Raw genomic sequence first — 14,799 nt, forward strand, 5'->3', positions numbered from 1 at the left:
CAGTGTCGGATCATAACTCACAAGATTAAAAAGAAAAGTCAGATATGGTACAAAAACCATCATATTATTATTATAGGAAATGTAATCACAGATTAACGCTCATGTAGTTATTAATATTATACAAAACAAAGGTACACGTATCCATCGTCCTAATTCACATTGAGTTTATATATTTTATGAAACATAAATACATTTGCCGCATAAATTCGTGTTTGTATGTCATTCTCTTTGGTGTAACGTCATCGAAATAAACCATCGTACAGTGGGTACAGTATTTAGTCTGGGGTCGTCCGGAGCCGCTGTCCATGACACCGCCTAACACGGAGTCTGCGAGCGCAATCTTCCAAATTTAAAAGGCGAATCTCTCCCCGTAGCGATGCAGCGCGGCCACCGTATCGCAATGGCGGCGCGCAATCTTCATTGCAAGCGAAGTGACAGTGACAGCGATAGCGACGAGGATGTGGCTGTGTGGGGGCATCCGCTCCCCCCATTGGAAGAGGGTACTTATTCCTACTTGTACATTATGAGGGAAATTGTCGGTTTGGTTGAGTTTCCATGATCTGGAGACGAGACCAATGATCTTTCCGTGTTGTTTGAGTTCCCATGTCAATTCATTTCTTCCCTTCAGGTTCAGCTCGTGTTGTTTCGCTACTTTGTAATGGTTGTCGTGTCGTACGGCGTCGCCGCCCCTTACTTTCTTCTCTCTACAAGGACAATACTTTGTAACCAATTGAACGGTTATGTCAACTTGAAGTAACAAAAGTACAAACCACCATGGGAAGCAAAGTGCAGCAACAACAGGGAGAAAGGGGGAAAACAGCAACAGCAGAGAGAAGGGGGGAAAACAGCAACAGCAGAGAGAAAGGGGGGGAAACAGCAACAGCAGAGAGAAGGGGGGAAACAGCAACAGCAGAGAGAAAGGGGGGAAACAGCAACAGCAGAGAGAAAGGGGGGAAACAGCAACAGCAGAGAGAAAGGGGGGAAACGGCAACAGCAGAGAGAAGGGGGGAAACAGCAACAGCAGAGAGAAGGGGGAAAACAGCAACAGCAGAGAGAAGGGGGGAAACAGCAACAGCAGAGAGAAGGGGGGAAAACAGCAACAGCAGAGAGAAAGGGGGGAAACAGCAACAGCAGAGAGAAGGGGGGAAACAGCAACAGCAGAGAGAAGGGGGAAAACAGCAACAGCAGAGAGAAAGGGGGGAAACAGCAACAGCAGAGAGAAGGGGGTAAACAGCAACAGCAGAGAGAAAGGGGGGAAAACAGCAACAGCAGAGAGAAGGGGGGAAACAGCAACAGCAGAGAGAAGGGGGGAAACAGCAACAGCAGAGAGAAGGGGGGAAAACAGCAACAGCAGAGAGAAAGGGGGGAAACAGCAACAGCAGAGAGAAGGGGGGAAACAGCAACAGCAGAGAGAAGGGGGAAAACAGCAACAGCAGAGAGAAAGGGGGGAAACAGCAACAGCAGAGAGAAGGGGGTAAACAGCAACAGCAGAGAGAAAGGGGGGAAAACAGCAACAGCAGAGAGAAAGGGGGGAAACAGCAACAGCAGAGAGGAAAACAGCAACAGCAGGGAGAAAGGGGGAAAACAGCAACAGCAGAGAGAAAGGGGGAAAACAGCAACAGCAGAGAGAAAGGGGGGAAACAGCAACAGCAGAGAGAAAGGGGAGAAACATCAACAGCAAGGACAAAGTGGGGGAAACGACAACAGCAGAGAGAAGGGGGGAAAACAGCAACAGCAGAGAGAAAAGGGGGAAACAGCAACAGCAGAGAGAAAGGGGGGAAACAGCAACAGCAGAGAGAAAGGGGGGAAACAGCAACAGCAGAGAGAAAGGGGGGAAACAGCAACAGCAGAGAGAAAGGGGGGAAACAGCAACAGCAGAGAGAAAGGGGGGAAACAGCAACAGCAGAGAGAAAGGGGGGAAACAGCAACAGCAGAGAGAAAGGGGGGAAACAGCAACAGCAGGGACAAAGTGGGGGAAACGACAACAGCAGAAAGCGTTTTCTCCAACATTTTTATCGTAGGTTCCAGAACCATTTGGGTCCCGAGGCGAATGTGATTTCAGATTTTGCGTTGTGGACAAAATAAATTGTGGGAACCACTGCTTTAATGTTAAACACAAGTTGATCAGAACCATCGCAACTCTCGAAAAACTTTGAGTGCAAACAAAACTTGAAAAAAAAAACAAGACAGACAGAGAGACATGAGACAGGCAGTATTATACAAAGTGAGTAATTAGTTTAATTACAAAGAATTGATATGTAAGTACTGCACTGTATTTTATTTTATTATGATTTGTTGTACCCGCTCCTACCAGGAAAGGTGCCACACGATACACATTGACATAAGAGTGTTGTGATTGGTCATACGTACTGCGTAGTGACGTCTGGGGGCATGGCTTTGTCGGTTGCTTGCTGCTCCTCATGTGGCGGTCTGTTCTGTGAGAGCTTGGTATCGTCTTTAATAAACAACTTGATTGAAGGAGAGTCCTGAACTTATTACATGGTAGCAGTGGTGGGATCTTGAAGATCAACAAGCAGTTTGACTTTTGATCTTGTTTTCTTTTCCGAATTTGGACTTTGGATCTTGGCGGATTACCACGGTGGCACGTTCCGTGTTTTTCCAACATGGCGAAGTTCCCGACAATGGACTGGTCCAGCTCGGAGCTGGCGGAGACCTTCAAGTTATTCAAGCAACGAATGAACTTGGTGCTGTTGGACGAGGGCATCGATGCTAAATACAGACAGGCCATCAAGGTTCAGATTGCTGTGGGAGATGAAGGACTGAGGCGGATCAATGCATCGACTCTGAGTGAGGATGATAAAAAGGATCCGGATAAATTATATAAATTATTCGAGGATCAGTTGGACATTCATGTAAACGTTCGGATTCACCGGCTGGAAATGATGAGATTCCGGCAGCAAGAAGGAGAGTCCATTGATGATTTCGTCAACCGATGCCGACGGAAGGGAAGGTTGTGCAATTTCTCCGAAGCAGAACTCTCGGAACGGATTATCGAGTTGATTGTTGCGAGCACCCCACGTGATGATTTTCAAAAGCATCTACTCGACCAGGAGGCTGGGTACGACATGGACCTGGTTTTAAGTGAGGGACGCAAGTACGAAGCAATGGTAATCGGAAAGCAGGCCATCCAGAAGATGGAAGGGCCTTCATCGTCTGTGAATGCTATGACACATCGACAAAAGTGCAAAAGGCGTGGACTATCACATCCGCCACGAAACTGCCCAGCACACAATGATTATTGTAAGTATTGTGGTGAACTGGGACACTGGGGCCGTTGTTGTGAAAATCCCAAACGAAACACGAGATATGCTGATGGATACGAGTGGAGCCACCGTCCTGCCAGGGGTGGAATAGGCCATCGCGTCAGCAGAAGCAAGTTGAGAGGTATGCTTTGGGGAAGTAACAATAATGGGACCTCGGTGAATGAAGTGTCGGGGTATTTTACTGAAGGTGATGATGACAGCTACGAAAGTGACACTGACGCATATGAACACACCAAGCCATTTCACGTGATCAGGGTATCCGCACTGTGTATGAAGGAGATGAGGGATGAAGTGTACACATTGTTGAACATTGTATGCCCTGACATGAAAGGTGTATACAAACTGCAGTTGAAAGTAGATACAGGTGTGTCAGGGAATACCTTGCCAACGCGTATTGTGAAGGACATGTGGGGAAACAAATGGATATCAAAGCTGATTCCACTTGGTGGGACCAAGCTCACTGCTTACAATGACAGTGAGATCAAGTGTCACGGAATCCTCAAGCTCTTGTGTCGATATAAAGACTCAGATTGGTTTAAGTACAGGTTCTATGTGGTTGAAGTACCTGGACCTGCAGTACTTGGACTACCGTCGTGTGAACGGCTCAACATCGTCACCATAAACAGCATTGCTGGACAACGGAAAACATTGCTGAAGGCTGCACCTCCAGCATCAAGGATTCCGAAACCAATGGTCCACAAGGAACAGGCCGACAAGGTGAATTCCGTGGATGATTTGAAAAGGCTGTTCCCGGACAGGTTTGACTGCATTGGCAATTTTAAAGGAAAAGTGAGGCTTCATCTAAAGCCTGATGCAAAGGCATCGATTGACGCACCAAGGAAGTGTCGTGTTCACATCAAAGGGAAACTAAAGGAGGAACTGATTAAAATGGGAAAACAGGGTATCATCAGGAAAGTGGACTATCACATGGATTGGTGCTCTTCCATCTGTAATAGTGTAAAGCAAGATGGGAGCTTAAGAGGATGTCTCGATCCTAAACGCCTGAACTCTTGGCTGAAGAGGTGTCCACATAGGGTACCGACAATAGACGAGCTGAACCCAGAATTTGCTGACAACCACAATATTCTCCAATATAAGGAAGATTTGAGCCGATTAATTGGACTGACAACTATCTGTCACCACATATTCCACACTTTGCGGATAAGGTGGCACCCCTCTGAGATTTACTGTAGAATGGAATGCCATTCATGTGGCAGGAAGACCATCAGTTTGCATTTGAGCAACTGAAACAGAGTGTTGATGCAGACGTCTGTCTAACATACTATCATCATGACAAGGAGACAGTTTTGGAAGTAGATGCGTCACAGAAGTGACTGGGTGCATGCCTTTTGCAGGATGACAAGCGTGTTGCTTTTGCGTCACGAACTCTGACACCCACTCGGTCTGCATATTCAAACGTTGAACGAGAACGAGAAACTCTGGCCCTTGTTACTGGCATAAAGAAGTTCCATACTTACCTGTTTGGGAAATGCTTCAAGGAATACACAGACCACAAACCACTGGTCATGATCATCAGCAAACCGCTTACAAGCGCTACTCCACGGCTCCAGCGCCTTCTTGTGAAAATCCAAGGCTACGATTTTGATCTGGAGTATAAGCCCGGCCGTGAGATTATACTATCAGACACACTGTCGAGGCTACCGAACCCAGAGAACAATCATGAACTGCAGCTGGACACACATGTGGATGGTATTGAGCTTTATGTGGATGATCATCATTGCTTTGACCTCATTGATTTCATCTCAAGGAAACAGGACCAACTCAGAGAGTGTGGAAAGGCTGATAGAACCTTTCGAGCATTGCAGCAGGTTGTTCATCGAGGGTGGCCTACTAGGGTTACAGAGCTGCCTGTGGACCTACGTCCGTACAGGCCATACCGTGATAAATTGGTATTTGTGACGGTGTTCTATTCAAAGGTCGACAGGTACTAATTCCAGAGCAGCTACATAAGGATATCCCTGACCAGCTCCATGAGGCGCACATGGGGATCAAAAAGACAAAACGTTGAGCATGCGAATGTGTTCATATATGGCCAAGCATATATCTGGACATTGATAGAGTTGTCAGAACATGTAAGGCATGTCAAGAGAACCAACCAGAACAAAGGCGTGAGTCTATGATAGCTCATGAGATACCAGCGGTACCATGGACAAAGGTAGCTAGTGATATGTGTGAGCTACATGGGCAGACCTACCTCTTGGTGACGGATTATGACACCAAGTACCCAGTTGTGAAGAGAATGGAATACACGACGAGCGGTGCAGTAGCCAAGGTCACATCTGAATGTTTCAGTATGTTCAGCCCACCTCTGGAGATCATATCAGACAATGGACCTCAATATGTGGGTAAGCCGTACAGTGATATGTGTACCAAATGGAATGTAAAACACACGACAACATCGCCGAGGTATCCACGCAGTAATTGATTGGTTGAGAGACAAGTTGAAACAGTGAAGAACATGATCAAAAAGTGTATTAGATCAGGGAATGACATAGATATTGCACTGCAACACCTGAGGTGCACACCTGTAGATTCCCACCTCCCAAGTTCAAGCGAAATGCAGTTCAACCGGCCGATACGCACCAACCTACCAAGCCGTCTGTTAGTTCCTGCATCAGGAAATTCAGGAACGATTGAAGGAACGTGGAGACCGGATGGCGAAGCAATACAACAGAACGGTTGGGCCGGAATTTACTGAATTGGCTATTTGACATCGGGTTCGGATTCTGAAGAAGGACACGCACCAATGGTACCCCGGGAAAGTTGTGGCACGTTGTAACGAACCCCACTCTTATATACAGGGTGGGTGGAAAGTCGCTCCCTATTTTAAAGTACTTATAAATTATGATAGATAGAATTATCTATAATTAGATCGGGTTAATATTGTTGCGGATATGGGATTTACATCCATCCATATCCGCTTGTAAATATTCCCCTATTTCCTCAATATTCCCCAACTCTCCCCAATCCCTCAATCCCTAGTCCCACTTTCTGTAACCAACACTCTGTAGACCCGACCTCCCCCTATTTCCCCCCATTAAATGTCGCATCCAGGTCCACCGCATCTCACGTAGACAACTATAGGACATCTTGCTAGTTATTCTTAGTCTATGTCAGTTAAGGATTCGTTTCCATTTATTCTGACCCTTCGTTGCACCAGAATGTGATTGTATGGCACCGTTAGGAAGTTTAGGACCTCCCAATACCTCCCCGCAGCTCTTCCTCACAGTCCTCAGTAACAACAACAACAACAACAGCAACAACAACAACAACAGCAGCGGCGGGCGCGGGAAGTGCGCGTCCTCACTCCGGCTTGGTTGGTAGGGGGTGTTGGGAGGGCACTAGGCCTTCCCAACGAGCCGCCATCGAACATGTGCTCGACGGGGTTACCAAATAGGGGCTCCCTGTCAGCTCCTCGTCAAGGGCGGAGCCCGGTAACCCCCGCACCCAATGGAAGCGGCGGACCGGGCCCAGTGGGGCGGAGCCAACCAGCCGAGGGCGTGTCACTCCCCGTTGAGCATGCGCAGCAGAGGGAGTGGTGACGTCAGATGCGCGCTGAGCTTGAAGCAAGAAAGACGTCCCTTCCGATCGCTGTGAGGCCTCCCCGCATCTTCTGGACCGTGCTTTATCCTGTCCCCGAGCCAAGGTGCACCTTGTGCTATCGACCTACCTGTCCCTTCCTGCCATCAATCCCTGTGTAAGTCCGCCTTGTTCCGTTTGTCTGTGGTCTGTCTGGGATAAGATAAGACGGTAATTAAGTGCGCATCTCTTCTGTGTCTTTACCTCACTGCCTTGTAATCTACCCCCTTTTCTCCACCACTGTAATTATACCCTCCTCCGGAGGTCTTGAGAACTGTACCCCTTGCGTCGTTTCCTCTTTCCCAGTCGTCGTGTCCTTTCTATCATTGATTTGGCAAAGCCCGATTTGGTCAACGTCTGGGTGGAATCGGGGTCTAGTCGGGGAATAACTGTTCGGTCGCGGCAATACCACCGCTCGGTAAATAACATCTAAAATTGTTACGGACGCGGTTTAGATGTTATTTACCGAGCGGTGGTATTGCCGCGACCGAACAGTTATTCCCCGACTAGACCCCGATTCCACCCAGACGTTGACCAAATCGCGCTATGCCAAATCAATGATAGAAAGGACACGACGACTGGGAAAGAGGAAACGACGCAAGGGGTACAGTTCTCAAGACCTCCGGAGGAGGGTATAATTACAGTGGTGGAGAAAAGGGGGTAGATTACAAGGCAGTGAGGTAAAGACACAGAAGAGATGGGCACTTAATTACCGTCTTATCCCATCCCAGACAGACCACAGACAAACGGAACAAGGCGGACTTACACAGGGATTGATGGCAGGAAGGGACAGGTAGGTCGATAGCACAAGGTGCACCTTGGCTCGGGGACAGGATAAAGCACGGTCCAGAAGATGCGGGGAGGCCTCACAGCGCTCGGAAGGGACGTCTTTCTTGCTTCAAGCTCAGCGCGCATCTGACGTCACCACTCCCTCTGCTGCGCATGCTCAACGGGGAGTGACACGCCCTCGGCTGGTTGGCTCCGCCCCACTGGGCCCGGTCCGCCGCTTCCATTGGGTGCGGGGGTTACCGGGCTCCGCCCTTGACGAGGAGCTGACAGGGAGCCCCTATTTGGTAACCCCGTCGAGCACATGTTAGATGGCGGCTCGTTGGGAAGGCCTAGTGCCCTCCCAACACCCCCTACCAACCAAGCCGGAGTGAGGACGCGCACTTCCCGCACCCGCCGCCGCTGCTGTTGTTGTTGTTGTTGTTGTTGTTGTTGTTGTTGCTGTTGTTGTTGTTACTGAGGACTGTGAGGAAGAGCTGCGGGGAGGTATTGGGAGGTCCTAAACTTCCTAACGGTGCCATACAATCACATTCTGGTGCAACGAAGGGTCAGAATAAATGGAAACGAATCCTTAACTGACATAGACTAAGAATAACTAGCAAGATGTCCTATAGTTGTCTACGTGAGATGCGGTGGACCTGGATGCGACATTTAATGGGGGGAAATAGGGGGAGGTCGGGTCTACAGAGTGTTGGTTACAGAAAGTGGGACAAGGGATTGAGGGATTGGGGAGAGTTGGGGAGTATTGAGGAAATAGGGGAATATTTACAAGCGGATATGGATGAATGTAAATCCCATATCCGCAACAATATATATATATTATATAATATATTATAAGTACTTTAAAATAGGGAGCGACTTTCCACCCACCCTGTAGTACAGACGCCTAACGGGACACGTCTTCGAAGAACCAGGCCACACTTGCGTGAACTTCATCCACCCAATAGTGGCGTCAATTGGAAGGACGAACTGACCCAACCAACACATCAAAGTCTACCGACTGCTCCACGTGTACATTTCAGCAATGACGCTTCAGCAATCGAAACTATTGGCTGCTCCATCTCCAAGGATGACGAGTGCCGAGACAGCAAGGCCGAGACAACAAGGCCGGACAACTCTCTGTACTCGACCAGATCAGGCCGTGTGATTCGAAAACCATTGAGATATTGTGATGGTGAATAACAACAACAAACAACAACAGGCATTTTAAGGCCATTTTCCCTGCAAGAGCGGGGGTTAGCCTTGCGGTCCCCATGACAATGTTCTCCATTTTGCCCTATTTTCTGCATCACCCCTTGTTAACCCCCTTGCCCGCATTTCTTCTTCCACCATCTTTAGCCAAGTCTTTCTCGGTCTTCCCCGTCCTCTACTTCCTTCTACATTCATTCCCATCACTCTTTTCAACCAGTCACTTTCATCCTTCCTCAACACATGACCAAACCAGCTCAACCTGTTTCTCTTCACAGTATCCATCACTGGCTCTATTCCCATCATCTTTCGCAATTCATCATTTGTCTTCCTCTCTCTCAACGATACTCCACACATCCACCGAACCATTCGCATTTCCACCCTTTCCAGCCTTCGTTGCTGCTCGACGTTCATTACCCATGTCTCACTCCCATAAATCATAACACTTCTCACACATGCAGCATACACCTTTCCCTTCAGCTTCAACAACACTCCCCTCCTCGTCAGCACGCCACTCAGTTCCCGAAACTTCTTCCATGCACATCTCACTCGAGCAACCGTTGCAGAGTCTGATCCACCTTCTCCATTCAGCATGTCTCCAATGTAACAAAATGTTTTCACACCTTCCAGCTTCACGCCTTCTCCAAGATCCAACTCAACATTTCCTCCAACTGCAGCTCCCTCTGTGCACACCTTACACTTGAATGTAGCTGCCACACTGGTTAATGACCCTCTCAAACCACTACATTTTTGATGAACCCACTCAGCGCACATTGTACATTGAATGGAATTCATTCCGACACCCTTCCTGCACACAGCACACGGTCACTTCCCAGTTCTTTCCACCTCACCACATGCTTCACCATCAAAGTCAAATGTTCACCACTTGCCATCACCTTCGTTTTTTCCGATATTCACCTTCAGACCTTTTGTCTCCATACATTCCTTCCACTTGTTCATCTTCTCCTTCAGTCCATCCATACTTTCTGCAATCAACACCAGATCATCTGCATACAACAACTCCCACGGTAAACCCTCCTTTACGTTCTGAGCCAGCACCTCCATCACAGCTATAAATAGTAGTGGACTTAGTACCGACCCCTGATGCACTCCCACCTTCACCTCAAACTTACCACTGTTCCCGTCCTTCGTCCTTACAGCTGTGCACGCTCTTTTGTACATTGCAATCGCGACTCTGATCAACCATTCCTCCACTCCTAACTTCCTCAATGCCCGTCACTACTTCACGTGGAACCCTATCGAATGTTTTCTCCAGATCAACAAACCCAAGAAACAACTTCTTCCTCTTCTCCATATACTTCTCCTGCAACTGCCTCACAATAAAAAACGCGTCTGTCGTTCCTCTTCCTGGCATAAATCCAAACTGCATTTCGTCAATCTTCACTTTCTTCCTTATCCTCTCCAACACCCTTTCCAATCCCTTCATTCCATGCTCCAATAACTTTATCACTCGATACGAGCCACAGTCCAGAGGGTCACCTTTCCCCTTGTATAGAGGGACGAGGGTACTCAGTTCCCAATCCACTGGAATTCGGCCTTCCTTCACCACCAGATTACAGATCTCTGTCATTCTCTTCACACCCCAATTTCCCGCTGCCTTCAACATATCTCCCACAACTCCCATCGGCCCTCCCGCTTTTCTACTCTTCATTGCTTTTATCGCTTCCTCAACTTCCATCTCGGTTATCTTCTCTGCCGGGCCTAAAACTGGGTGACTCTCTATGTTGCCATCCCATTCATTCTCTGCATTCAACAGTATTTCCATATATCTCTTCCATCTTCCTTTCATTCCATCTGGGTCCACAACGATTTGTCCCACTTCATCCTTCAAGCAACTCGCCCCCATCACATCACACCTCTCTTTCGCTATCTGCTTTGAAATCCTGAATACCGCTCTCTGACCCTCTTCTGAATCCAAGCATTCTCCGAACATTTTCCTACATGCCTCCTGTGCCTTTGCTACCTCTTTCTTTGCAGCCTTCTTGGCTGCCTTATAACTTTCATGCTCTGCCTTTTCTGCCCCCATACCCTTCGCCTTCTGCCACTCCTTGAACTTCTTCCTCTTCTCATCAAGCTTCTTTCCAACTTCAACATCCCACCACCATGTTTCCGAGTGCCTCGGTGGTCCTTTTGTCCATCCACATACCTCATCAACGGCTCCCAACAGACTATCTTTCATTGACATCCAACCACTTTCAAACTCAACCACATCATCCTCCACCATACTCAGCCTCTCTTTTAATGCCTCCCTCATTGTCACCTCTTTCAACCTCCACACCTTCATTCTGGGTTGGTACTTTACCCGCCGAGCTCTCCTCGCACCTTTCACCCTTATGTCGCAGACAACCAAGTGGTGCTGTGGAACAGCCTCCTCCCCCGGGATCACCTTTGTGTCCCGGAGGTGCCCCCTATCTCACCTACGCACCAGCAGGTAGTCAACGGTTGTCGTCGACCCACCTGACGTGTATGTAACAAGCTTATTATCCTCTTTCTGGAACTGAGTATTACAAATCAACAAATCAGCTCCAGCAGCAAACTCCAAAATCCTTTCACCTTCTCCATTTCTCACACCATATCCGTAACCCCCATGAACTCCCTCAAAGCCGTCCATACTCCTTCCCACATGTCCATTTAGGTCTCCTCCAACCACAACAACTTCCTCATCTTTCACGTTTTCCATCAGCTTTTCTATACACACCAGAACTTGTCCTTCTCTTCATCGCTCCGACCAACCTGCGGAGCATATCCCGAGATGATGTTCACCAAGAGCTTTCCAATCATCATTTTCACCATCATCAACCTTTCACTCACTCTAGTCACACTCACCACACTGTCTACAAACTCCTCAGAAAACAGGACACCAACACCATTCATGCCCTCCGGGCACCCTTGCCACACAAACTTGTATTTCTGTCCCTGCGTACCCTTCATCATTCTCACACCACTTCCCTTCCATCTCCTCTCCTGCACACAACATATGTCCACTCTTCGTCTGACCAATACTTCCACCACTTCTCCTGATCTCCCTGTCATTGTCCCTACATTCCATGTCCCAAACCTCAGAAACCGATCTCCACGTCGGGCATCAGACGTTTCAACGTCATAAATGGAGTGATTTCCACCCTTGCTTCGATTGGGTTCCCCACCTTCAGTTTTGACGAGAGGGAGTGGGGTCCGCCACGGGGTACTTCGGGCTGCACCCTGCCCATATGTAGTTGTAATTGTCATGGTTCTCTTTTTGAGGCAATGTTTTTATGGCCGGATGCCCTTCCTGACGCCAACCCTTTTAGTCGCCTCTTACACGCAGGGATACGGTGTACCTATTCTAAACCGGGGTACACACCGGGTGTGATGGTGAATAACGACCATCAGAAATCAGCCCTTGTAATGTTGGTGCGCAGACAATCCGTTGATTGAAATGGCAGACATTGGAATGATTCTGTGTTTTAGCTAAGCATACTGAGCAGTAATTACATTTTGGTTAAGAGTTACAGTGCATTCAGAAAGTATTCAGACCCCTTCACTTTTTTCACATTTTGTTGTTGCAGCCTTATGCTGAAATCTTTTAAATTCATTTTTTCCCTCATCAATCTCCACTCAATACCCCATAATGACAAAGAGAAAACAGAATTTTAGAAAGTTTTGCAAATTTATTAAAAAGAAAAAACTGAAATATCACATTGACATAAGTATTCAGCCCCTTAAATCAGTACTTAGTTGAAGCACCTTTGGCAGCAATTACAGCCTCGAGTCTTCTTGGGTATGATGCGACAAGCTTTGCACACCTGGATTTGGGGATTTTCTGCCATTCTTCTCTGCAGATCCTCTCAAGCTCTGTCAGGTTGGATGGGGAACGTCGGTGGACAGCCATTTTCAGGTCTCTCCAGAGATGTTCGATTGGGTTCAAGTCTGGGTTCTGGCTGGGCCACTCAAGGACCTTCACAAAGTTGTCCCGAAGCCACTCCTGTGTTGTCTTGGCTGTGTGCTTCGGGTCATTGTCCTGTTGGAATGTGAACCTTCGGCCCAGTCTGAGGTCCTGAGCGCTCCGTTTCAGGTTTTCATTAAGGATATCTCTGTACTTTGCTCCATTCATTGTTCCCTCAACCCTGACCAGTCCCCCAGTTCCTGCTGCTGAAAAACACCCCCACAGCATGATGCTGCCACCACCATGCTTCACCGTTTGGATGGTATTGGGCAGGTGATGAGCGGTGCCTGGATTCCTCCAGACATGACGCTTAGAATTGAGGCCAAACAGTTCAATCTTGGTTTCATCAGACCACAGAATCTTGTTTCTCACAGTCTGAGAGTCCTTTAGGTGCTTTTTTGCAAACTCCAAGCGGACTTTCATGTGTCTTTCACTGAGGAGAGGCTTCCGTCTGGCCACTCTGCCATAAAGCCCAGATCGGTGGAGTGTTGCAGTGATGGTTGTCCTTCTGGAAGTTTCTCCCATCTCCACACAGGATCTCTGGAGCTCAGCTAGAGTGACCATCGGGTTCTTGGTCACCTCTCTTACCAAGGCCCTTCTCCCCCGATTGCTCAGTTTGGCCGGGCGACCAGCTCAAGGAAGAGTCCTGGTTGTTCCAAACTTCTTCCATTTAAGAATTATGGAGGCCACTGTGCTCTTGGGAACCTTCAATGCAGCAGAAATTTTTTTGTAGGCTTCCCCAGATCTGTTCCTCGACACAATCCTGTCTCTGAGCTCTGCAGGCAGTTCCTTCGACCTCATGGCTTGGTTTTTGCTCTGATATGCATTGTCAGCTGTGAGACCTTATATAGACAGGTGTGTGCCTTTCCAAATCATGTCCAATCAATTGAATTTACCACAGGTGGACTCCAATCAAGGTGTTGAAACATCTCAAAGATGATCAAGAGAAATGGGAGGCACCTGAGCTAAATTTCAAGCGTCATAGCAAAGGGTTTGAATACTTATGTCAATGTGATATTTCAATTTTTTTCTTATTAATAAATTTGCAAAACTTTCTAAAATCCTGTTTTCTCTTTGCCATTTTGGGGTATTGAGCATAGATTGATGAGGGAAAAAATGAATTTAAACAATTTCAGCATAAGGCTGCAACATAACAAAATGTGAAAAAAGTGAAGGGGTCTGAATATTTTCTGAATGCACTGTATAACAGTAACCCCAGATCCCATCTATGCGTGGTTGAAGTTGCATCTGATTGTGTTTATTATTTTGATTTAGTTTTGTAGTGTTTTGGTGCATACAAACATAATAATTTAAATGAAAGGAAGATGTGATTGGTAGTACGTACTGCGTAGTGACGTCTGGGGGCGTGGTTTTGGTGGTTGCTTGCTGCTCGTCATGATGGCGGTCTGTGCCGTGAGAGCTTGGTATCGTCTTTAATAAACAACTTGATTGAAGGAGAGTCCTGAACTTGCATCACCACTTATGCCGAAACAAACGGGGCTCTGAATGTTTTAACCACCATAATCATTCCTGGTACCACTCCGACTACAATTCGCCAAGTTTCAACACAGACTGTCCTGTGGTTTAGGAGTGCATAGACAACAGACAGACAGGGGTGGCAAGCTTTGAACAATGTGAACAGAAAAAATAAGTTGTGACCTCAACCTCTGATAACTTCTTCATATTGATGATATTGTTGCTGTTCTGGCTCCTTGGGATTAAAGAATGAATCTTTAGTTTGACTATAGTTATTTCTTAATTATAGGTTCAGAGTATCGTACTAAATGTGGATCGATATGCTTTGTGTATGTATTAGATATATGGTCCTTTCCTCATTTATAGTGTTTCTTTTCTACATCACATTTTATTTTCCTCCTTTATTCCTTCCTGAACCAGTTCAAACTGGCTGATTCGCAATCATATTGCCTTTTGCTCGCTTCTCTCTTCCTTCCTGAGCCAGTTCAAACCGGCTGATTCGCAATCATATTGCCTTTT

The 14,799-nt window shown here is 47.3% G+C and overlaps 1 protein-coding gene across 2 annotated transcripts in view; it reads left to right on the forward strand.

The window, feature by feature from the left end:
- Window positions 1-259: 259 nt before the first annotated feature.
- GPATCH1 (G-patch domain containing 1) overlaps window positions 260-14,799 on the forward strand; it is a 62,374-nt gene continuing 47,834 nt past the window's right edge. The window contains exon 1 of one of the 2 annotated variants that reach the window (XM_068115365.2): window positions 260-500. In XM_068115365.2, coding sequence (XP_067971466.2) covers window positions 377-500 — 124 coding nt within the window. In that variant the 5' untranslated portion in view covers window positions 260-376. The remainder of the gene's footprint in view (window positions 501-14,799) is intronic. The other variant, XM_068115366.2, reaches the window with a different exon arrangement.

The sequence above is a fragment of the Myxine glutinosa genome, chromosome 5 (genome assembly GCF_964187855.1).
Source record: "Myxine glutinosa chromosome 5, kmMyxGlut1.1, whole genome shotgun sequence".
In the NCBI taxonomy this organism is placed as follows: domain Eukaryota; kingdom Metazoa; phylum Chordata; class Myxini; order Myxiniformes; family Myxinidae; genus Myxine; species Myxine glutinosa.